Source organism: Coregonus clupeaformis, chromosome 34 (genome assembly GCF_020615455.1).
Source record: "Coregonus clupeaformis isolate EN_2021a chromosome 34, ASM2061545v1, whole genome shotgun sequence".
NCBI classification, from domain to species: domain Eukaryota; kingdom Metazoa; phylum Chordata; class Actinopteri; order Salmoniformes; family Salmonidae; genus Coregonus; species Coregonus clupeaformis.
In genome coordinates, this window is record NC_059225.1 from 16,260,535 (window position 1) to 16,282,373 (window position 21,839).

At 43.1% G+C, this 21,839-nt stretch overlaps 1 protein-coding gene across 2 annotated transcripts in view; it reads left to right on the top strand.

The window, feature by feature from the left end:
• The window catches only part of prkag2a (protein kinase, AMP-activated, gamma 2 non-catalytic subunit a), a 203,637-nt gene that overhangs the window by 14,843 nt on the left and 166,955 nt on the right, over positions 1 to 21,839 (top strand). For both annotated transcript variants that reach the window (XM_041861842.1, XM_041861844.2), the window contains exon 3: positions 8,041 to 8,323. In XM_041861842.1, coding sequence (XP_041717776.1) covers positions 8,041 to 8,323 — 283 coding nt within the window. The remainder of the gene's footprint in view (positions 1 to 8,040; positions 8,324 to 21,839) is intronic.

The following is a 21,839-nucleotide window of genomic DNA, read 5'->3' on the forward strand; positions in this document are numbered from 1 at the left end:
GGGACCTGAGAGTACTGGTGCTGAGTCATCGGGTTAGAGCGGGACCTGAGAGTACTGGTGCTGAGTCATCGGGTTAGAGCTGGACCTGAGAGTACTGGTGCTGAGTCATCGGGTTAGAGCGGGACCTGAGAGTACTGGTGCTGAGTCATCGGGTTAGAGCGGGACCTGAGAGTACTGGTGCTGAGTCATCGGGTTAGAGCGGGACCTGAGAGTACTGGTGCTGAGTCATCGGGTTAGAGCTGGAACTGAGAGTACTGGTGCTGAGTCATCGGGTTAGAGCGGGACCTGAGAGTACTGGTGCTGAGTCATCTGGTTAGAGCGGGACCTGAGAGTACTGGTGCTGAGTCATCGGGTTAGAGCTGGAACTGAGAGTACTGGTGCTGAGTCATCGGTTTAGAGCGGGACCTGAGAGTACTGGTGCTGAGTCATCGGGTTAGAGCGGGACCTGAGAGTACTGGTGCTGAGTCATCGGGTTAGAGCGGGACCTGAGAGTACTGGTGCTGAGTCATCGGGTTAGAGCTGGACCTGAGAGTACTGGTGCTGAGTCATCGGGTTAGAGCTGGAACTGAGAGTACTGGTGCTGAGTCATCGGGTTAGAGCGGGACCTGAGAGTACTGGTGCTGAGTCATCGGGTTAGAGCGGGACCTGAGAGTACTGGTGCTGAGTCATCGGGTTAGAGCGGGACCTGAGAGTACTGGTGCTGAGTCATCTGGTTAGAGCTGGAACTGAGAGTACTGGTGCTGAGTCATCTGGTTAGAGCGGGACCTGAGAGTACTGGTGCTAAGTCATCGGGTTAGAGCGGGACCTGAGAGTACTGGTGCTGAGTCATCGGGTTAGAGCGGGACCTGAGAGTACTGGTGCTGAGTCATCGGGTTAGAGCGGGACCTGAGAGTACTGGTGCTGAGTCATCTGGTTAGAGCTGGACCTGAGAGTACTGGTGCTGAGTCATCGGGTTAGAGCTGGACCTGAGAGTACTGTTGCTGAGTCATCTGGTTAGAGCGGGACCTGAGAGTACTGGTGCTGAGTCATCGGGTTAGAGCGGGACCTGAGAGTACTGGTGCTGAGTCATCGGGTTAGAGCGGGACCTGAGAGTACTGGTGCTGAGTCATCGGGTTAGAGCTGGACCTGAGAGTACTGGTGCTGAGTCATCGGGTTAGAGCTGGAACTGAGAGTACTGGTGCTGAGTCATCGGGTTAGAGCAGGACCTAAGAGTACTGGTGCTGAGTCATCGGGTTAGAGCGGGACCTGAGAGTACTGGTGCTGAGTCATCGGGTTAGAGCGGGACCTGAGAGTACTGGTGCTGAGTCATCGGGTTAGAGCGGGACCTGAGAGTACTGGTGCTGAGTCATCTGGTTAGAGCTGGACCTGAGAGTACTGGTGCTGAGTCATCGGGTTAGAGCTGGACCTGAGAGTACTGTTGCTGAGTCATCTGGTTAGAGCGGGACCTGAGAGTACTGGTGCTGAGTCATCGGGTTAGAGCGGGACCTGAGAGTACTGGTGCTGAGTCATCGGGTTAGAGCGGGACCTGAGAGTACTGGTGCTGAGTCATCGGGTTAGAGCTGGACCTGAGAGTACTGGTGCTGAGTCATCGGGTTAGAGCTGGAACTGAGAGTACTGGTGCTGAGTCATCGGGTTAGAGCAGGACCTGAGAGTACTGGTGCTGAGTCATCGGGTTAGAGCGGGACCTGAGAGTACTGGTGCTGAGTCATCGGGTTAGAGCGGGACCTGAGAGTACTGGTGCTGAGTCATCGCGTTAGAGTGGGACCTGAGAGTACTGGTGCTGAGTCATCGGGTTAGAGCGGGACCTGAGAGTACTGGTGCTGAGTCATCGGGTTAGAGCGGGACCTGAGAGTACTGGTGCTGAGAAAAGTTATTCAAAGCAACATCCTAGCACCAATAGGATCAATTGAAACCAATAGAAGCCAAACTCTTTTAAGTGGCGGGCAAGAGAGCTAGAGGCGAGGTGGCCGGCCGCCTTGTCTAATGCTAGATGAAACCCTGCTGTATGGTCGGCCTATACATAACCTTGTGCGGTGTTGCCTGAGTGAAGGAGAGGGTGTGTTGGGATGCGAACAACAGAAAGTGCACTGATAGTGGTTCCCTTCTAGTGTAGTCAGTGTTTATATTTATGAGTTAAGTCTTATCTCAGACAGAATCCTCTCTGTGTCGTCCTCCATCTCTCACCTTGGAGCATTAAGGTCAAACCCCTTTTTCCTGGATTTGAAGGGGAAGCTACAGGGCCGACTATCAATCAGAAAAAAACACCAAGGAAATAGTGAAGGATATAGATAACATTTATTATTCCCCTCGCAAGGTTCTAGTACATTTAGTACATATCCTATTTTATTCCCATAGTTTCCCATACTGACTGTTGCTTGACCTCGTTGCTGAACTGTACCTAATACAGAACAGTAGGGTTGTTTATAGTAAATATAGCCCATGCATTGCATCTCATATTTTTCCAGATTGTTATTTTAGATTATGTCCTCACCTCAGGCGTGCATTATTGCAGTTTTTTACACACATTTTGGTGTGTGTGTGTTTTTTTTTTTTTTTTCCTAACTTTGCCATGGGAATGGCTTAAGGTTTGGACGTAGGCCAACAACATGAGGATGCAATGTCATTTAAATGGAGTACATCAGTGTAACACCCAAACACGAGAAAGGGTTGGATACTTAGCCATATTTATTGACTTCATTTTATTTCTCAGAGGAATAGGTCTAGTGGTTTACAGTTCAAAACCAGCACTACAGTGCAAGAATAACCAGTCCATTCAGACTACACTTTCCCATTTTAGGGATTCAAGCAACGAAGCTACTCTGGTACCAAATGACCGATCTGCACGAAACTTTATATAGCATCTATGGACTAAGGTCTCCCAATGTAACATTTTCTAGGTTAGTACCTCAAACAATATGGACTAATAAACATTCAAGTGGGCGTGACCTGGCACATAAATGCATAGAAATCAGACACGGTTATTCATATTGAAACAAAACTTGACATGCATGTTCCAAACACTGTCAAGACTCAACATATGCAAGAACAATCAGCTCCACCACATGGTGGCGCTATAATTGCCACATATTTATATCTATTGATCTGTTTGACTCAGAGTCATGGAATTGGCACACATGCTCAGGGATGTGAGTCTAGCTAACCTGCAGAGTATGGTTATGTTTGGGTGCATGGTGGAGCTGTTGGACAGGATAAAATATTCATGCAAGGCTCATTGGCTTATAGCGGCCATGTTGTTTAAGCTACAGTCTTGGAAAATGTTGCGTTTAAAGACGTGCATCTATAGATGCTATATACCAAACTTGGTGCCGATCCTTCCAGTAGTTCTGGAGAAGAAGACGTTTAAAGTAGTCAACATCATTAAAAAGGGTCCAAAAACCATCAAAAGCATATCGCATGATCTGTTTGATTTGAGTTGTGATATTTGGCAGGCATGTTGAGTACAGAAGTAGCTCATCCAAAGGCAACTAGTAAATGTTGTCCTAATGGTGGCGCTGTGGTGCAACAGGGCTTGAAACCCGCCATGGCTGCTTGCAGCTTCTGTATATTCTCTGTTTAATGTTCTTCATATAAATCTCTATACTCATACTGCACGCATTAAAAGCTTTGCGTGTGATTTGATTCAACCCTGAAGCCATCTGTGTCCATAGGCATATTAATATGTATAAAGGGGAAGGCTGAGTCACTCCTCACATTGATTATACTTTTGAATGATTAGATTTTTAATCTACTCCAATGCCATCACCAGCCTTTAGCTCTCATCTCTCATCGTTAATGGATTATTTGACCCCAAGTCGAAAGCTCCGACATTGTAATTATTCAGCGAAGACCTAACCTCGGTTAACCCAGAAATAAAATCTTGCGTAATTTGGTCAGATGCTTTGTTTACATAGTCTGTCAACGAGATTAGAGAAGACCTAAAATACATTTCTGAGAATCAGCTTGATATCCCAGACAGACTCAGACAGTAAAACCACACTTACCTAGGGGAAAAGCATAACAGACTGTCTTCATTGCATTATTAGATCATCGTGACTAACAGTTTGCATTAAAAGCTTTTGATGCACCTCCCTCTCTAACTCGGCTGTTTACTGAAAGGGGCAAGTTTACAGTATACCTTTTGGCAAGCAAATTCATATTTTCAATTATTTCAAGAATGTCCCTGATTTAGAATGTAGAGTAGAGCTGGACGATATGAACCAAAATCCATATCACGATAAATTGACTGAATTATCACAATAACAAATTTAACCATAAATATATAACATGAATGTGCACCACGGTTCTACTAAACTAACATATGGAATTGATTTAAGAAGGTCATACCAAGGATCATTTAGCTATTTGATTTTGAATTTTAAGACCCCTTGAAGTATAAAATATATATATATATATATATATATATATATATATATATATTATATATATATACAGTGGGGGAAAAAAAGTATTTAGTCAGCCACCAATTGTGCAAGTTCTCCCACTTAAAAAGATGAAAGAGGCCTGTAATTTTCATCATAGGTACACGTCAACTATGACAGACAAATTGAGCATTTTTTTCCCAGAAAATCACATTGTAGGATTTTTAATGATTTTATTTGCATATTATGGTGGAAAATAAGTATTTGGTCACTTACAAACAAGCAAGATTTCTGGCTCTCACAGACCTGTAACTTCTTCTTTAAGAGGCTCCTCTGTCCTGCACTCGTTACCTGTATTAATGGCACCTGTTTGAACTTGTTATCAGTATAAAAGACACCTGTCCACAACCTCAAACAGTCACACTCCAAACTCCACTATGGCCAAGACCAAAGAGTTGTCAAAGACACCAGAAACTAAATTGTAATAATAATAATAATAATATGCCATTTAGCAGACGCTTTTATCCAAAGTGACTTACAGTCATGCGTGCATACATTTTTGTGTATGGGTGGTCCCGGGGATCGAACCCACTACCTTGGCGTTACAAGCGCCGTGCTCTACCAGCTGAGCTACAGAGGACCACACTGTAGACCTGTACCAGGCTGGGAAGACTGAATCTGCAATAGGTAAGCAGCTTGGTTTGAAGAAATCAACTGTGGGAGCAATTATTAGGAAATGGAAGACATACAAGACCACTGATAATCTCCCTCGATCTGGGGCTCCACGCAAGATCTCACCCCGTGGGGTCAAAATGATCACAAGAACGGTGAGCAATAATCCCAGAACCACACAGGGGGGACCTAGTGAATGACCTGCAGAGAGCTGGGACCAAAGTAACAAAACCTACCATCAGTAACACACTACGCCGCCAGGGACTCAAATCCTGCAGTGCCAGACATGTCCCCCTGCTTAAGCCAGTACATGTCCAGGCCCGTCTGAAGTTTGCTAGAGTGCATTTGGATGATCCGGAAGAGGATTGGGAGAATGTCATATGGTCAGATGAAACCAAAATAGAACTTTTTGGTAAAAACTCAACTCGTCGTGTTTGGAGGACAAAGAATGCTGAGTTGCATCCAAAGAACACCATACCTACTGTGAAGCATGGGGGTGGAAACATCATGCTTTGGGGCTGTTTTTCTGCAAAGGGACCAGGACGACTGATCCGTGTAAAGGAAAGAATGAATGGGGCCATGTATCGTGAGATTTTGAGTGAAAACCTCCTTCCATCAGCAAGGGCATTGAAGATGAAACGTGGCTGGGTCTTTCAGCATGACAATGATCCCAAACACACCGCCCGGGCAACGAAGGAGTGGCTTCGTAAGAAGCATTTCAAGGTCCTGGAGTGGCCTAGCCAGTCTCCAGATCTCAACCCCATAGAAAATCTTTGGAGGGAGTTGAAAGTCCGTGTTGCCCAGCGACAGCCCCAAAACATCACTGCTCTAGAGGAGATCTGCATGGAGGAATGGGCCAAAATACCAGCAACAGTGTGTGAAAACCTAGTGAAGACTTACAGAAAACGTTTTACCTGTGTCATTGCCAACAAAGGGTATATAACAAAGTATTGAGAAACTTTTGTTATTGACCAAATACTTATTTTCCACCATAATTTGCAAATCAATTCATTAAAAATCCTACAATGTGATTTTCTGGATTTTATTTTCTCATTTTGTCTGTCATAGTTGACGTGTACCTACAGTGAGGGAAAAAAGTATTTGATCCCCTGCTGATTTTGTACGTTTGCCCACTGACAAAGAAATGATCAGTCTATAATGTTAATGGTAGGTTTATTTGAACAGTGAGAGACAGAATAACAACAAACAAATCCAGAAAAACGCATTTCAAAAATGTTATAAATTGATTTGCATTTTAATGAGGGAAATAAGTATTTGACCCCCTCTCAATCAGAAAGATTTCTGGCTCCTAGGTGTATTTTATACAGGTAACGAGCTGAGATTAGGAGCACACTCTTAAAGGGAGTGTTCCTAATCTCAGTTTGCTACCTGTAGAAAAGACACCTGTCCACAGAAGCAATCAATCAATCAGATTCCAAACTCTCCACCATGGCCAAGACCAAAGAGCTCTCCAAGGATGTCAGGGACAAGATTGTAGACCTACACAAGGCTGGAATGGGCTACAAGACCATCACCAAGCAGCTTGGTGAGAAGGTGACAACAGTTGGTGCGATTATTCGCAAATGGAAGAAACACAAAATAACTGTCTCCCTCGGCCTGGGGCTACATGCAAGATCTCACCTCGTGGAGTTGCAATGATCATGAGAACGGTGAGGAATCAGCCCAGAACTACACGGGAGGATATTTTCAATGATCTCAAGGCAGCTGGGACCATAGTCACCAAGAAAACAATTGGTAACACACTATGCCGTGAAGGACTGAAATCCTGCAGCGCCCGCAAGGTCCCCCCTGCTCAAGAAAGCACATATACAGGGCCGTCTGAACTTTGCCAATGAACATCTGAATGATTCAGAGGAGAACTGGGTGAAAGTGTTGTGGTCAGATGAGACCAAAATGGAGCTCTTTGGCATCAACTCAACTCGCCGTGTTTGGAGGAGGAGGAATGCTGCCTATGACCCCAAGAACACCATCCCCACCATCAAACATGGAGGTGGAAACATTATGCTTTGGGGGTGTTTTTCTGCTAAGAGGACAGGACAACTTCACCGCATCAAAGGGACGATGGACGGGGCCATGTACCGTCAAATCTTGGGTGAGAACCTCCTTCCCTCAGCCAGGGCATTGAAAATGGGTCGTGGATGGGTATTCCAGCATGACAATGACCCAAAACACACGGCCAAGGCAACAAAGGAGTGGCTCAAGAAGAAGCACATTAAGGTCCTGGAGTGGCCTAGCCAGTCTCCAGACCTTAATCCCATAGACAATCTGTGGAGGGAGCTGAAGGTTCGAGTTGCCAAACGTCAGCCTCGAAACCTTAATGACTTGGAGAAGATCTGCAAAGAGGAGTGGAACAAAATCCCTCCTGAGATGTGTGCAAACCTGGTGGCCAACTACAAGAAACGTCTGACCTCTGTGATTGCCAACAAGGGTTTTGCCACCAAGTACTAAGTAATGTTTTGCAGAGGGGTCAAATACTTATTTCCCTCATTAAAATGCAAATCAATTTCAAAAAAATTTTACATGCGTTTTTCTGGATTTTTTTGTTGTTATTCTGTCTCTCACTGTTCAAATAAACCTACCATTAAAATTATAGACTGATCATGTCTTTTTCAGTGGGCAAACGTACAAAATCAGCAGGGGATCAAATACTTTTTTCCCTCACTGTATGATGAACATTACAGGCCTCTCTCATCTTTTTAAGTGGGAGAACTTGCACAATTGGTGGCAGACTAAATACTTTTTTCCCCCACTCTATATATATATACTGTAGCTTCTAGACTGATAGGTAATGTAACATGGAAATTATGGCCTCAGAAAATCTTAACAGTATATTAACCTGTCAAACATAGTCTAGATCTTTAATCGTTACTCTCTCAGCTCGCTGCTGTGGGGCTGTGTTGTCGAAAGAGAGTAGAAAAAAACACCTTACCTACAAAGCAATCGGTTAACTCTTTGTTTTCTACCTCAGGGTGAAGGGAGTTGCCTCTCAGCCAGCCCGACTAAAGGCTTCTTCACCCGGGGACCCTTCAGTCGGCCCTCCAGTCCCAAGTCAGCCCCTGCCAGGAGCAAGAACAGCCCGGGCTCCCCCAAAACCATCTTCCCCTACCCTTCGTCCCACCAGCACTCCCCACCCAAGTCGGCTCGTCGCCTGAGCTTCAGCGGCATCTTCCGCTCCTCCTCCAGGGACTCTACCTCTAACTCCACCACCACCTCTCCCGTCAGCGTCAAGCTCTTCTCCAGGCCCAGGAAAGGTAAGGCCAGTTGCTCTGTGTGTAACAGGCATGGTTCGGTGTACCACGCTCGCATGATCTGCAACCTTCTCTGAAACCTGGAGAGTTGTCTTAGCTCCCCGACGTAATGCCTAGGCTTTAGCTCAAAGGGCTAATATCGTACAGTGGCACGCGGGAATCCCGGATTACGAACTCTGGTCAGTCACATATGTGTGTTGAGGGGGGAATACAAACTACAACATGGCTCAAATTGTTCCTCTGCTGCTGTGGTAGTTAGTGTTTGTGTACTTTTAGGTTGTTTTAGGATGGTAGACGGAAATGCCTGCGTTGTCTATTGGGCATGTGGTTGAGGGGGGTGAAGCTCATTCCTGTCGGTTGTGACGGGGTCAACCATGTGGATATGCTGCCGTATGGGTATGATTGTGACATCATAATTTGACACAAAAGGCGTCATTTAGTTACGTTCTATCATGAAATTCATTTTTTCTTCTATAGTCTCGAGCCCTTGACAAACACACCTCATTCAACTCATTGAGGGCTTGATGATTAGTTGACAAGTTGAATCAGGTGTGCTTGTCCAGGGTTACAATAAAATGTGTACTGTTGGGAGTACTCGAGGACCAGGGTTGGGAAACACTGATCTAGAGTTGGATATTGTTGTTGTCAGAGGAGATGGTGTTTCTGGTTGGACATGCTTACCTGGGGGATGTACTTTCTGTCTCTCACCTCCCACACATTTACATTGACTTGCAGTTGCATCCCTTTTCATTCGCCTCCTCATTTCAGAGTATATGGTAGAGCAACATGAGTTTTGTGTTTAATAACATGCCTTTAAAAAAAACTTTACCTAAGGTACCAGGTGTGTAGATCTCTGGAATATGACTGTTATTTTGGCATTGTCGCGGCTTGGCGAGAGACCCTCCTTAGGGTGAAGATTTAGTAATTGAATCACTCAGTTTTAGCTAACATTTACATTTACGTCATTTAGCAGACGCTCTTATCCAGAGCGACTTACAAATTGGTGCATTCACCTTATAGCCAGTGGGATAACCACTTTACAATGTTTTATTGTTTTTTTTTGGGGGGGGGGGTAAGGGGGGGGTAGAATGATTACTTTATCCTATCCCAGGTATTCCTTAAAGAGGTACCCCATCTTGATCTAACCCTTCAAGTGTCTCCGGAAGGTGGTAACTCAGCTAACGCAGCTAACTCTTGTTATATTATTGATATAAGCCTTCACATGCTGGTTGCCATTATAACTGATGCATGTAATGATGGCTTTCACATCTGTGCAGTATGAGAGCATCATTACAAGACTTACTAGAGCCAAATTAATCTCCTAGAAACACGCAACCATCCATGTTGTTTTTTTCACACGTACCATTTTAAAGGCAATGTTGTTTTTTCACACCTCACCCTATAGAAGACTTAATGAGTCGTTTAGTGGCAGTTTGTCTTCATGAATAACTGTGTGGGTGTAATCCAGTGCAGTGGCCTTGCTTTGCTTGAATTCATTCAGCTAGATCTATGGACTGCGTTCATTAAAAAACAGACCAGTGTGTGGGATGGACCAGTTTTCCTTTTCAAAGTATCTTAACTACACAATATCTTGCTTGAAGAAAACATGTAAATTACATCATTAGGATACACACAGAACATGCACACATTGTCTGTCTGTCGATAACAGTAACATTACTTTGACATTTAAGGTGTAATGGTTATGGAGACTGAAGTCTTCTAGACCATCTATGATTGTTAGATAGCCTTTTCCAGTTTTCCAGGCAGTGTGCAAAAGCCTTCAAAGCAACATCCAGGCACTGCTAACTGTACTGTATTACATTCCTTCAAGTTGACCATAATGTTTGCTTACTGACTGTGTTGGAGTAGGCAGCTCCTGTTTATCAAGGCAGTTCTGCAGCTGTTAGATTTTGTTTGTTTTGTCTGCTATAGTTCAAAGACATTGGCATTTGTTTTATTTGTCACCGTTTTTAGCTTACATCTGCATCTGGGGGGGATTTCTTCGCAGTTAGAATGTAAACAATGATTGAATCCTATTGCACAAGTTACATTATACATTCAATACAACATGGGAACTCCAAGTTGTTAGAGTTTTCCACTGCTCATGTCACTATGCATTATTGTTCCTGAGATGGTGTGAGGTGTTATTGGTTGCAGCTGATAATAATATACCAGAGGTCGTGGGTGGGTGCCATGGTTATGTAGTTTTACCAGTGGAGGCTGGTGAGGGGAGAACGGCTCATAATAATGGCTGGAATGGAGTAAATAGAATGGTATCAAACACATGGAAACCATGGAAACCACATGTTTGATGTGTTTGATACCATTCCATTAATTCCATTACTATGAGCCGTCCTCCTCTCAGCAACCTCCACTGAGTTTTAATGTTTTTTCCAGTCAGTCCTACGGAGCATGTATTCTTACAGTCTTGGTTCTTGACTCTTGAAGTGGAATTTTCCACTTCTCTACCTACTGGATAAATAAACAAACTAAATTCTTGGCTATTTGGGAGAATATGTGTCTCCGATGAATAGAGAGACATTTAAATACATTTGATCTAACCCTGACAACATCCAGTGGTTTGTTTGGACACTAAATACCTCTGTTTTCTGACTCTTTTCAAGAAAACACTGTGATTCTTGAGGGAGATTCAGTGTTTGTAATAGGTATGACTAAAATTCAGTGTAATGCGGTGGATCGAAGTCAGACACAGTACACAGAACTCTCAGAAACGTACTTTACTGAATTAAGTAAAGAATACAACACAGAATACCTCCACACAGGGAGGAACTAACACGCTCACCAACGACACACGAAACGAAAAACAACCACGCACAAAACACATTGGGAGCCACTGGATTAAATAGGGAAGGCGTGATTACAATAATGGGCAACAGGTGTGTGACAATAGACAACAGGTGCAACATAGAACATAGATCGGCAGCAGCTAGTATTCCGGTGACGACGAACGCCAAAGCCTGCCCGAGCAAGGAGGAGGGGCAGCCTCGGCCGAATCCGTGACAATTCTTCAATTCCAAGATGTTACAGACGTAGGATCTTAATTTGAGCCAGTTTGCTACAGCATGTCAGCGACCCATGTTGTCCAAAATGTTATACTTTTTACTCATCTGTCCAAAGAACATTCTTCCAAGAGTCTTGATGATCATCCAGGTGCTTCCAGGGGCTTTTTGGCAAAGTTGAGTCAACTTTTTGGACAAGATGGGTCCCATTATGTAATGTGAAAACCAAACATTGTATTCCACAGTAAGAACCTCATGCCAACGGTCAAGCATGGTGGTGGTGGTGTGATAGTTTGGGGATGCTTTGTTGCCTCAGGACCTGGACGACTTGCCTTAATAGAAGGAACCATAAATTCTGCTCTGTATCAGATAATTCTACAGGAGAATGTCAGGCCATCTGTCTGTGAGCTGAAGCTGAAGCACAGCTGGGTCATGCAGCAAGACAATGATCCAAAACATACAATCAAGTCTACATGAAAATGGTTAAAAAGCAACACATTTGAAGTTTTGTAATGGCCTATTCAAAGTCCAGACCTAATCCCAATTAAGATGTTGTGGCAGGACTTGAAACGAGCAATTCATGCTTGAAAACCCACAAATGTCGCTGAGTTAAAGCAGTTCTGCATGCAAGAGTGGGCCAAAATTTCTCCACAGCGATGTGAGAGACTGATCAACAACTACAGGAAGCATTTGGTTGCAGTCATTGCAGCTAAAGTTGGCACAACCAGATATTGAGTGTAAGGGGGCAATTACTTTCACACAGAGGAATTGGGCGTTGCATAACTTTGTTAATTAAATGAATAAAATAAGTATCCTTATTTTGTTGTTATTTGTAAACTCAGGTTCCCTTTATTTAATATTAGGTTTTGGTTGAAGATCTGATAACATTCAGTATCAAAAACATGCAAAAATAGAGAAAATCAGAAAAGGGGCAAATACTTTTTCACGGCGCTGTAAGTATCCACACCCCTGTGTCAATACATGTTAGAATCACCTTTGGCAGCGATTACAGCTTTGAGTCTTTCTGGATAAGTCTCTAAAAGCTTTGCACACCTGGATTGTACAATATTTGCACATTATTCTTTTAAAAATTCTTCATGCTCTGTCAAGTTTGTTGTTGATCATTGCTAGACATCCATTTTCAAGTCTTGCCATAGATTTCAAGCTGATTTAAGTCGAAACTGTAACTAGGCCACACAGGAACTTTCAATGTCGTCTTGGTAAGCAACTCCAGTGTATATTTGGCCTTGTGTTTTAGGTTATTGTCCAGCTGAAAGGTGAATTTGTCTCCCAGTGTCACGACTTCCGCCAAGGCTGCCTCCCTTCCTTGTTCGGGCAGGTTTCGGCGTTCGTCGTCACCGGCTTACTAGCTGCTGCCGATCCATTTATCATCACTCCACTTGCCTTGTCTAATTAATCACACACACCTGGTCCTTATCCCCAATTAGTCATTGTATAAGTGTTCCCTCTGCTTCCTTGTCTGTGTGGGTGATTGTTTGTTGTGAGCTGTGTGTAGCTCGGTTGAGCTACCCTTACCTTGTTGTTACCAGGGTAGATATTTTCCCCTGTGCCTGAGTTTTGTTGTCGCATGCTTGCGCAACTGTTTATCGACGGAATAAACTCTTTGGATGCGTATTACTCTCCTGCGCCTGACTCCTTCTATCACACGCATCACACCCAGTGTCTGTTGGAAAGCAGACAACCAGGTTTTCCTCTAGGATTTTGCCTGTACTTAGCTCTATTCCACTTAATTTTATCCAAAGAATCTTCTTAGTCCTTGCCGATGACATGCATACCCATAACATGATGCAGCCACAACCATGCTTGAAAATATGGAGAGTGGTACTCAGTGATGTGTTGTGTTAGATTTGCCCCAAACATAACACTTTGTATTTAGGACATAAAGTTAATTTCTTTGCCACATTATTTGCTGTTTTACTTTAGTGCCTTATTGCAAACAGGATGCATGTTTTGGAATATTTGTATTCTGTACAGGCTTCCTTCTTTTCACTCTGTCATTTAGGTTAGTATTGTGGAGTAACGACAATGTTGTTGATCCATCTTCAGTTTTCTCCTATAAAAGCCATTAAACTCTGTAACTGTTTTAAAGTCACCATTGGCCTCATGGTGAAATCCCTGAGCGGTTTCCTTCCTCTCTGGCGACTGAGTTAGGAAGGACGCCTGTATCTTTGTAGTGACTGGGTGAATTGATACACCATCCAAAGTGTAATTAATAACTGCACCATGCTCAAAGGGATTTATTTTTAACCTATCTACCAATATGTGCCCTCCTTCTATTACTGAGCCTCTAACGTATATCTTTACCAAATCTATGCAAACTGGGATTGTTCCTAAAGGTTTGAAAATTGCCAAAGTTATCCCACTCTATAAATCTGTTTGATAATTGGACCTTTGTTATTCCTCGTCTATATCAATGACCTTGCTGCTGTGTCTTCTACCATACTTCCCATTGTCTTTGCTGATGATAACAATTTGATTTTATCACATACACATTTTGATTCACTAATTAATTAAGCCAACTCAGGTATGGTCACATTTTCTGAATGGTTCCAGATAAACAAATTATCTTTAAATGTAAAAAATCCAACTTCATTGTATTCACTAGTAAGAATAAGAAATATTGTAAAAAAAGAGCCAGGATGGAGATCACGTGACCCTTGAACGAGATGGCCGCATGAACTAGGAGCTCCGCACAAGTAGTTTCCAATTCCTAATCTTACCTCCACTTCAAGTTTAAACTCATTTAGCTTTAGTCAAAAAGTCATGGCGGCTTCAAAAGGCAACACTACAGGTGACATTTTTACCCGGACTCGAGTACTAGCGACGGAAAAAGCCTCCAAGAAGCAGCTAGCTTCAGAAAAAGCTAGCGCCATTAGCCAGGAGAAAGAGGACCCGTCCCCCCCCGAGGCCCAACGAATGCCAACCTCGCACTCTGTCGAAGACATCTTTTCTGAGCTGAGATCCCAACGTACAGAACTCAACACTAAACTAGATGCCATTAACGCTCAGCTCAGTGCGATAGGGGGCAAGGTGACAATCCTGGAAAATGCCTTGCCTGACATAAACAACAAGATAACCATAAACGCGGGGCGCCTGGACGAGGCAGAGGGGCGAATCCTATCCACGGAAAACTTATTGACAGACGCCATGGAAACAATAGCATATGCTAAAAAAAAATAGAGCAGCTGGAAGAGAAAACAGCGGACCTGGAAAACAGGGGGCGAAGGAATAATTGTGTTCTATTAAATCTGGGCGAAAAAGAAGAGGGAAACATGCCACTGATCCGCTACCTGCAAGACAAACTTCCCGAGTGGCTCCACCTGTCCACCGACAGGCCCATAGAACTCGAGAGAGCTCACCGAGCACTGAGGCCCCCACCAGCAGCCAGACAACCACCGCGCCCAATCACCATACGTTTCCTGAGATTCACCGACAAGGAACGAGTCCTACAGGCGGCGAAAACCAACACCATTACAGTGGGAAACGCCAAACTCACCTTACTCCAGGACCTGTCAGCTGGAATACGCCGAAAGCGCCGAGAGTTTGACGAGGTGAAGAAATGCTCCATTGACCGAGGCATCTTTAGGGGATTCAAATACCCAAACGAGCTCAGGATTCTTCACCAAGGAGCCCTGCGACACTTCAAAACTCCCGAAGAGGCAAAACGTTTTTTGAAAGACAACCCCGGTCAATGAGAAATGGACCATTGACTAAATGCGATTAATGCGATTACTGTTATTACTAAAGGAGGTAAGACAACATATAGCCGATATCCAAAGACCCACCGCCCTGCTAAATTTCATTATAGCCATCCAATCTATATTTATGTTCCTTTAGCTGAGAGGGATAGGCCCCATATTATAACTTAGGCCTACTGTATGTAGGCTGGGCTATTGATTTTATTTTCTCCCTTTCTTAATGTGGTCTGGACGGGGGCTACGTTGTCAGTTACTCAATGCGGGCGGAGAGGATGAGGCATTTCTTTGGTGGGGAGGGGGGAGACGTTGTGCGTTGCTAACTGTTCCCGGTCTTTTTTTTTGTTGGAACACAGAATTGTGACTGAGCGGGGAGGTAATAGATCCAACGGGATATGTCGAGTTGTTTGGGAACTCGGCTGGGGTGTTCAGAGATTATTATTTTATGTAAACCATTTATTTTCCTTTTATGTGAACGCAGCTGTAACTACGATCCACCTTTACCCAGAGATGACTTGCACTAAAGTTCGATTACTGTTCGATGACGATGACTAGTACCTTAAATCTATTGACATGGAACTGCCACGGTCTAGGCCATGCAATAAAACGGAAAAATATACTATGTGCTCTAAAAAAGGAAAAAGCAGACATCGCGCTATTGCAAGAGACACACCTCTGTGATGCTGAACATGCCAAACTCCGCAGAGCTTGGGTGGGACAGGTGTATTTCTCATCTTTCAAATCCAACAGTAGAGGTACAGCAATACTTATCCATAAGAATGTTCCATTCATAATTGACAAAAACATATCTGATCCGGAGGGGAGATTTATCTTGATAACTGGGTCACTGTATGGGCAACCAATTACTATCTTAAACATATACGCCCCTAACACAGATACTCCTGCTTTTATGTCGAAAATGATAACTCTGTTCAATGAGCATTGTGTTTCCTTTGGAGTGTTGGCCGGAGATTTTAATTGTACCCTGAACCCAACCCTAGACAAATCATCTCAAATCACCACCACAAATCCTAGATCTGCAAAGATGTTGAACTCTCTTACTAAAGAGATGGGACTGATAGATATCTGGAGAGAGACTAATAGCTCAGCTATGGACTATACATACTACTCTAATGTCCATAACACCTACTCCCGTATAGATTACATTTTTATCCCAAAGAGTTTCATAAATTCAGCCACGTGTACAATCGGACCCATAGCGCTTTCGGATCACGCCTTTGTCCACCTCCGCTTTGACCTCTGCAAAAACATCCCGAGATCAAAGAGCTGGAAATTCAACACCTCCATGCTATCAAACGAAGCATTCCATACATTGGTAAGTACATGGATAGACAACTACACACAAGACAACAAAGATTCTCCTGTTTCTCCGGCCACAATGTGGGACGCTGCTAAAAGCCACACTAAGAGGTCATCTAATTGCATATGCTTCCTCTAAGAAAAAAGCAATGGAAGCACACAGGCTAGATCTGGAGAGGGAGCTGGAACGCTGTGAAAAAGTACATAAACAATCCCCAGACAGCACCTCCTGGAGTCAACTTAAAGCAGCCAAAGCCAAACTGAATTTGGACTATACTCGGGAGATTAAAAAAAAAGTTTTCTTTACTAAACAGAAATACCATGAGTATAGCAATAGGCCTAGTAGATTGCTTGCTTATCAATTAAAAAAAGAGCAGTCAGAGCGTACAATTATGGCTATCCGAACAGCAGAGGATGAGGTCACATATGATCCAAAAAAGATCAATTTAACTTTTCATGATTTTTACTGCAAACTATATACCTCTGAGAGAAAACACACGGAGGCAGAACTCCACTCCTTCCTAGAGGGAATCTCGCTACCTAAACTATCAGAGACCGACCAAGAAGATCTCAACTCCCCCTTCACTCCTGAGGAGATCCTGGAGGCAATTACCTCCATGCCACCTAACAAGTCCCCAGGCCCAGATGGATTCCCCAGAGAGTTCTACAAAGCTTTTTGGCCCCAGCTTAGCCCTATTTTCATGCCAATGCTGGAGTATTTTTGCAAAAACGGAGTTCTCCCAGACTCAATGCACACAGCTCGCATTACAGTGTTGCTCAAAAAAGACAAGGATCCCCTATCCTGCTCCTCCTTCCGGCCCATAAGCTTGTTGGATTTCGACTACAAAATAATCACCAAATTGCTCGCCAAAAGACTAAACACTCTTCTTCCCAAAATAATAAAAGCGGACCAGACGGGATTTATTAGAGACAGATACTCTTCTGATAACATTCGCCGTCTTTTTGATATTATTGATCAAGTAAACGCACAGAAGACCCCTGTCCTGCTGGCTTCACTGGATGCTGAGAAGGCGTTCGACAGGATGGAGTGGAGCTTTCTGTTCTCAGTCTTAGAGAAGTTCAACATGGGCCCAAACTTTATTAAATGGATCAAATCACTATACTCTCATCCAAATGCCATGGTGACTACTAACGGACTGAACTCTGACAGATTCCCTTTGGGACGGGGCACAAGACAAGGGTGCTCGCTGTCCCCCCTGCTCTACTTGTTGGGGGCGGAGCCTCTGGCAGAGTTGATAAGGAGCAATCCAAGTATTATGGGTGTTCCTGCAGGCGGCCTGCAGCACAAGATTTCGCTTTACGCGGATGATGTCTTGCTCTACATATCCAACCCTGAGAAATCCCTTCCTCCCATCTTAGATACAATTGCTCAGTATGGCACGTTTTCAGGTTATAAGATTAATTTTAACAAATCCACTGTCTGCCCTCTCAATATTATACTCACCAGTTCTATGAAGACACTATGCCCATTCCAATGGAAGACACAGGGGTTTCAATACCTTGGGATATTCATAACACCAGATCTGAATAGGCTTTTCAAAGAGAATTATCTTCCACTCCTGGATCAAATCAAGAACAACCTCCAAACCTGGATCTCCCTCCCAATTAGCTTAGTAGGAAGAATTAATGTAATCCGTATGAACATCCTCCCTAGACTGAACTATTTATTTCAGATGCTCCCATGCTATCTCCCAGCTTCCTTTTTCAAAACAATTAACCAAAGCATCACCAAATTTATATGGGGCAATAAAAACCTAGGATCAAGCTTTCCACTCTATCGAAACCTGAATCTAAGGGTGGTCTTGCCCTTCCCCTCCCTTCAATTGTACTACTGGTCTGCCCAAATCCGCAACATGCTAACATGGATCACAAACAGACAAGAGTCAACGTGGAGCCAGATAGAAGCCCAATCTTGTGGTTCATTGCCACTAAGCTCAACTATATTCATTGATAACTTTAGTGAAGTGGGCAACATAGCCAAAACATTTGTGATTTACAGTACCCTACGAGCGTGGAGGGACTGTAAGAAATACTTGGGCATCTCCTCCCAAATATGTTCTCACTCGCCTATAGTAGGCAACCCAGACTTGCCAAAAGCCCTGAGAGATGCCAACTTTAATCTTTGGCATACTCTAGGAATCAGGACCTTTTCAGACCTATTTCATCAGAAGACCACTACACTGAAATCCTTTCAAGAGCTCTGCAATGAATTCAATGTGCCAAGATCCCATTTTTTTAAATATCTACAAATTAGACATGTCATCTCCTCATTTACTTCCAAGAGGAGGTTTAGAACTCAGTTGAATGAAGTTGAAACCCTTCTTGTCACAGCACAATCCATTAAAGGCAAAATATCCTATATCTATAGACTCCTTTCTGAGAAAGGAGGATCCTCCTTTACTCCTTTGAAAATAATATGGGAAAAGGACCTTGGTCTGACTATCAGTGATGAGTTATGGGCGGAGGTTTGCGACAGGGTATACTGCTCCTCTACTAATGTAAAAATGAAAGAATCTAATTACAAATTTTTGTACAAATTTTATTACACTCCCCTGAGACTCCATAAAATGAAAACAGACATTTCTCCTAATTGTAATAGATGTACCTCTGAAAGTGGAACCTATATGCATGTATTTTGGAGCTGCAGAGAGATTGCCAGATTTTGGCAATCTATACATACTGCTGCACAGAAAATACTAGATGTACAGTTTGATATGACCCCGTGTCTCTATCTTCTTAATGCCCAGCAGGACTTTGTTCTTGATCCTGACAGAGAAAATTTGCTCATGACCATTACATACTTTGCTAAGAAATGTATTCTTCTATTGTGGGCCTCTAATACCTCTCCTACATTTAAAATGTGGATTGACCAGATTGTTGACTTTCTCCCTCTTGAAAAGCTCACTTATGACCTCCACAAGAGACAGCCCAAGTTTGATAGACTCTGGTCTCCACTACTCAACTATATTTCAAATTGGACAGAGTGAATGGGGGAATCAGGGAGATGGGCAGATGCGTGTTGTGTAAGGTGCTGTAAAACCTAAAACTAATTATTGGCTCGTCATCTCAGCTAAGGCTGGAAATAGCTAATAAGAACCTTGATAGTGCTGCTGCAAGTTCTATAATTTAAATTTTGTTATAATTATTATTTGTGTGTGTATGTATGTATGTATGTATGTATGTATGTATATATATGTATGTATGTAATTTTTTATTATTATTATTTATTTTTTTATTTTTTTTATTCACATCTGTGAATGTGGAATGTGTTTGGTTGGTTGATTGAAAACTTAATAAAACTTTAAATTGAAAAAAAAAAAAGAGCCAGAATCTCAATTGGTGGGAAATGTAATGGAACAAGTCACATCCACTAGATTCCTCAGTTCTAATTGATGAACACTTATCCTGGAAAGATCATATTCAATTTGTCTGCAGCAAAGTGCTGAAATCTCTTGGTATCATCAGAAAGATTAATGGTTTGGTTCGTTAGGCTTGCTTCCTAATTCTATACAATAGCTTAATTTACCCATATCTCATTTACTGTAATATTGTCTGGGCCATTACATATGCCTCCTACCCACATAAATGACTCATCATACAAAATACATTTGCAAGACTAGCCACCTCTAACTACCTGGTTCCTTATGAACCTTTGTTTAAGAAACTCAATATCTTGTCTATTTACCACATTCATGTATGCCAATTATGCACTTTCATCTACAAAAACTCATACCTCGCAGACAGTTTACCTAAACACTTCAATGGATTCTTCCAGGTTAATTCTGAAATCCATCTATATAACACAAGACACTGCGATAACCTTCACCCTCCCCACTGCCGCACCTCACATAGTCAATTCTCTATCAGATACAGAGGTACCATACTCTGGAATTCTTATCTTCACATTGCCAAAACCTCATCATCCCTCAATAACTTCAAGCGAAGACTGGGGGTCAGCCTGATGAACCAAACTACCCAATAATCCGCTCCATGTAGCCTAACTCTCACACTCGCACACACTCGCACACACTCGCACACACTCGCACACACTCGCACACACTCGCACACACTCCACACTCACACACACACACACACACACACACACACACACACACACACACACAAACATGTTTTTTCTTGTATACTGAGTATATCATGTACAATTATAATGAATATGCTTTGTTTAACTGGTTGAACAAAAACAAACAGAGTCGCACACTCTATGTACAAACTCCCAGTAATTTATTGGGTAAAAAACCACCAACGTTTCAGCATCACTGTGCCTTCTTCAGGGTGTTTATACATAGTGTGCAACTCTCTTTGTTTGTTTTTATAGCTTACAGTTTATTCTCCATTGGTCAGCACCTCTACACTAAGTGATGTTCTCTAGGTGTGCGCCAGCTCCTGCTTTTTTAAAAACTGGTTCAACAAACAATTTCTTTTGGTACTTATATTTGTGGTGTGGTTTTCATATAAGCCCTTTTGGGCTTCCAACCTCACCTGCACACAGTCTTTACCAGTTTATTATCTGTACTGTTTGGTGTCACTTATTTTATTTGGTGTGAATAAATAAAACCTAAAAAACCTCATCTTTGCGGCATTGGAAAACCTCCCTGGGCTTTGTAGTTGAAATTCATGGTCAACTGAGGGACCTTACAATTATCTATATTTGTGGGGTACAGAGATTATGTAGTCATTTACAAATCATGTTAAACACTATTATTGCACACAGAGTGAGTCCATGCAACTTATTCTGTGACTTGTTAAGCACATTTTTACTCCTGAACTTATTTAGGCTTGCCAAAATAAAGGGGTTGAATACTTATTGACTCAAGACATTTCAGCTTTTCATTTTAATTAATGTGTAAACATTTCTAAAAACATAATTACACTTTGACAAAATGGGGTATTGTGTGTACGCCAGTGACCCAAAATATCAATTTAATCAATTTAAAATTCAGGCTGTAACACAACAAAATGTGAAAAAAGTCAAGGGGTGTGAATACTTTCTGAAGGCACAGTACCTATGTAAGAATGATGTTCATTGACTACAGCTCAGTCTTCAACACCATAGTGCCCTCCAAGCTCATCACAAAGCTCAGGGCCCTGGGACTGAACCCCGCCCTGTGCAACTGGGTCCTGGACTTCCTGACGGACCGACCTGAAGTGGTGAAGGTAGACAACAACACCTCTGCCACGCTGATCCTCAACACGTGCGTGCTCAGCCCTCTCCTGTACTCCCTGTTCAAACAGCCTACAGGAAGGAGGTGAGAGCCCTGTTGGAGTGGTGCCAGGAAAATAACCTCTCCCTCAACATCAACAAAATGAATGAGCTGATCGTGGACTACAGGAGACCGCAGAGAGAGCACGCCCCCATCCACATCGATGAGGCTGCAGTAGAGAGGGTCATAAGCTTCAAGTTCCTTGGCGTGCACGTCACTG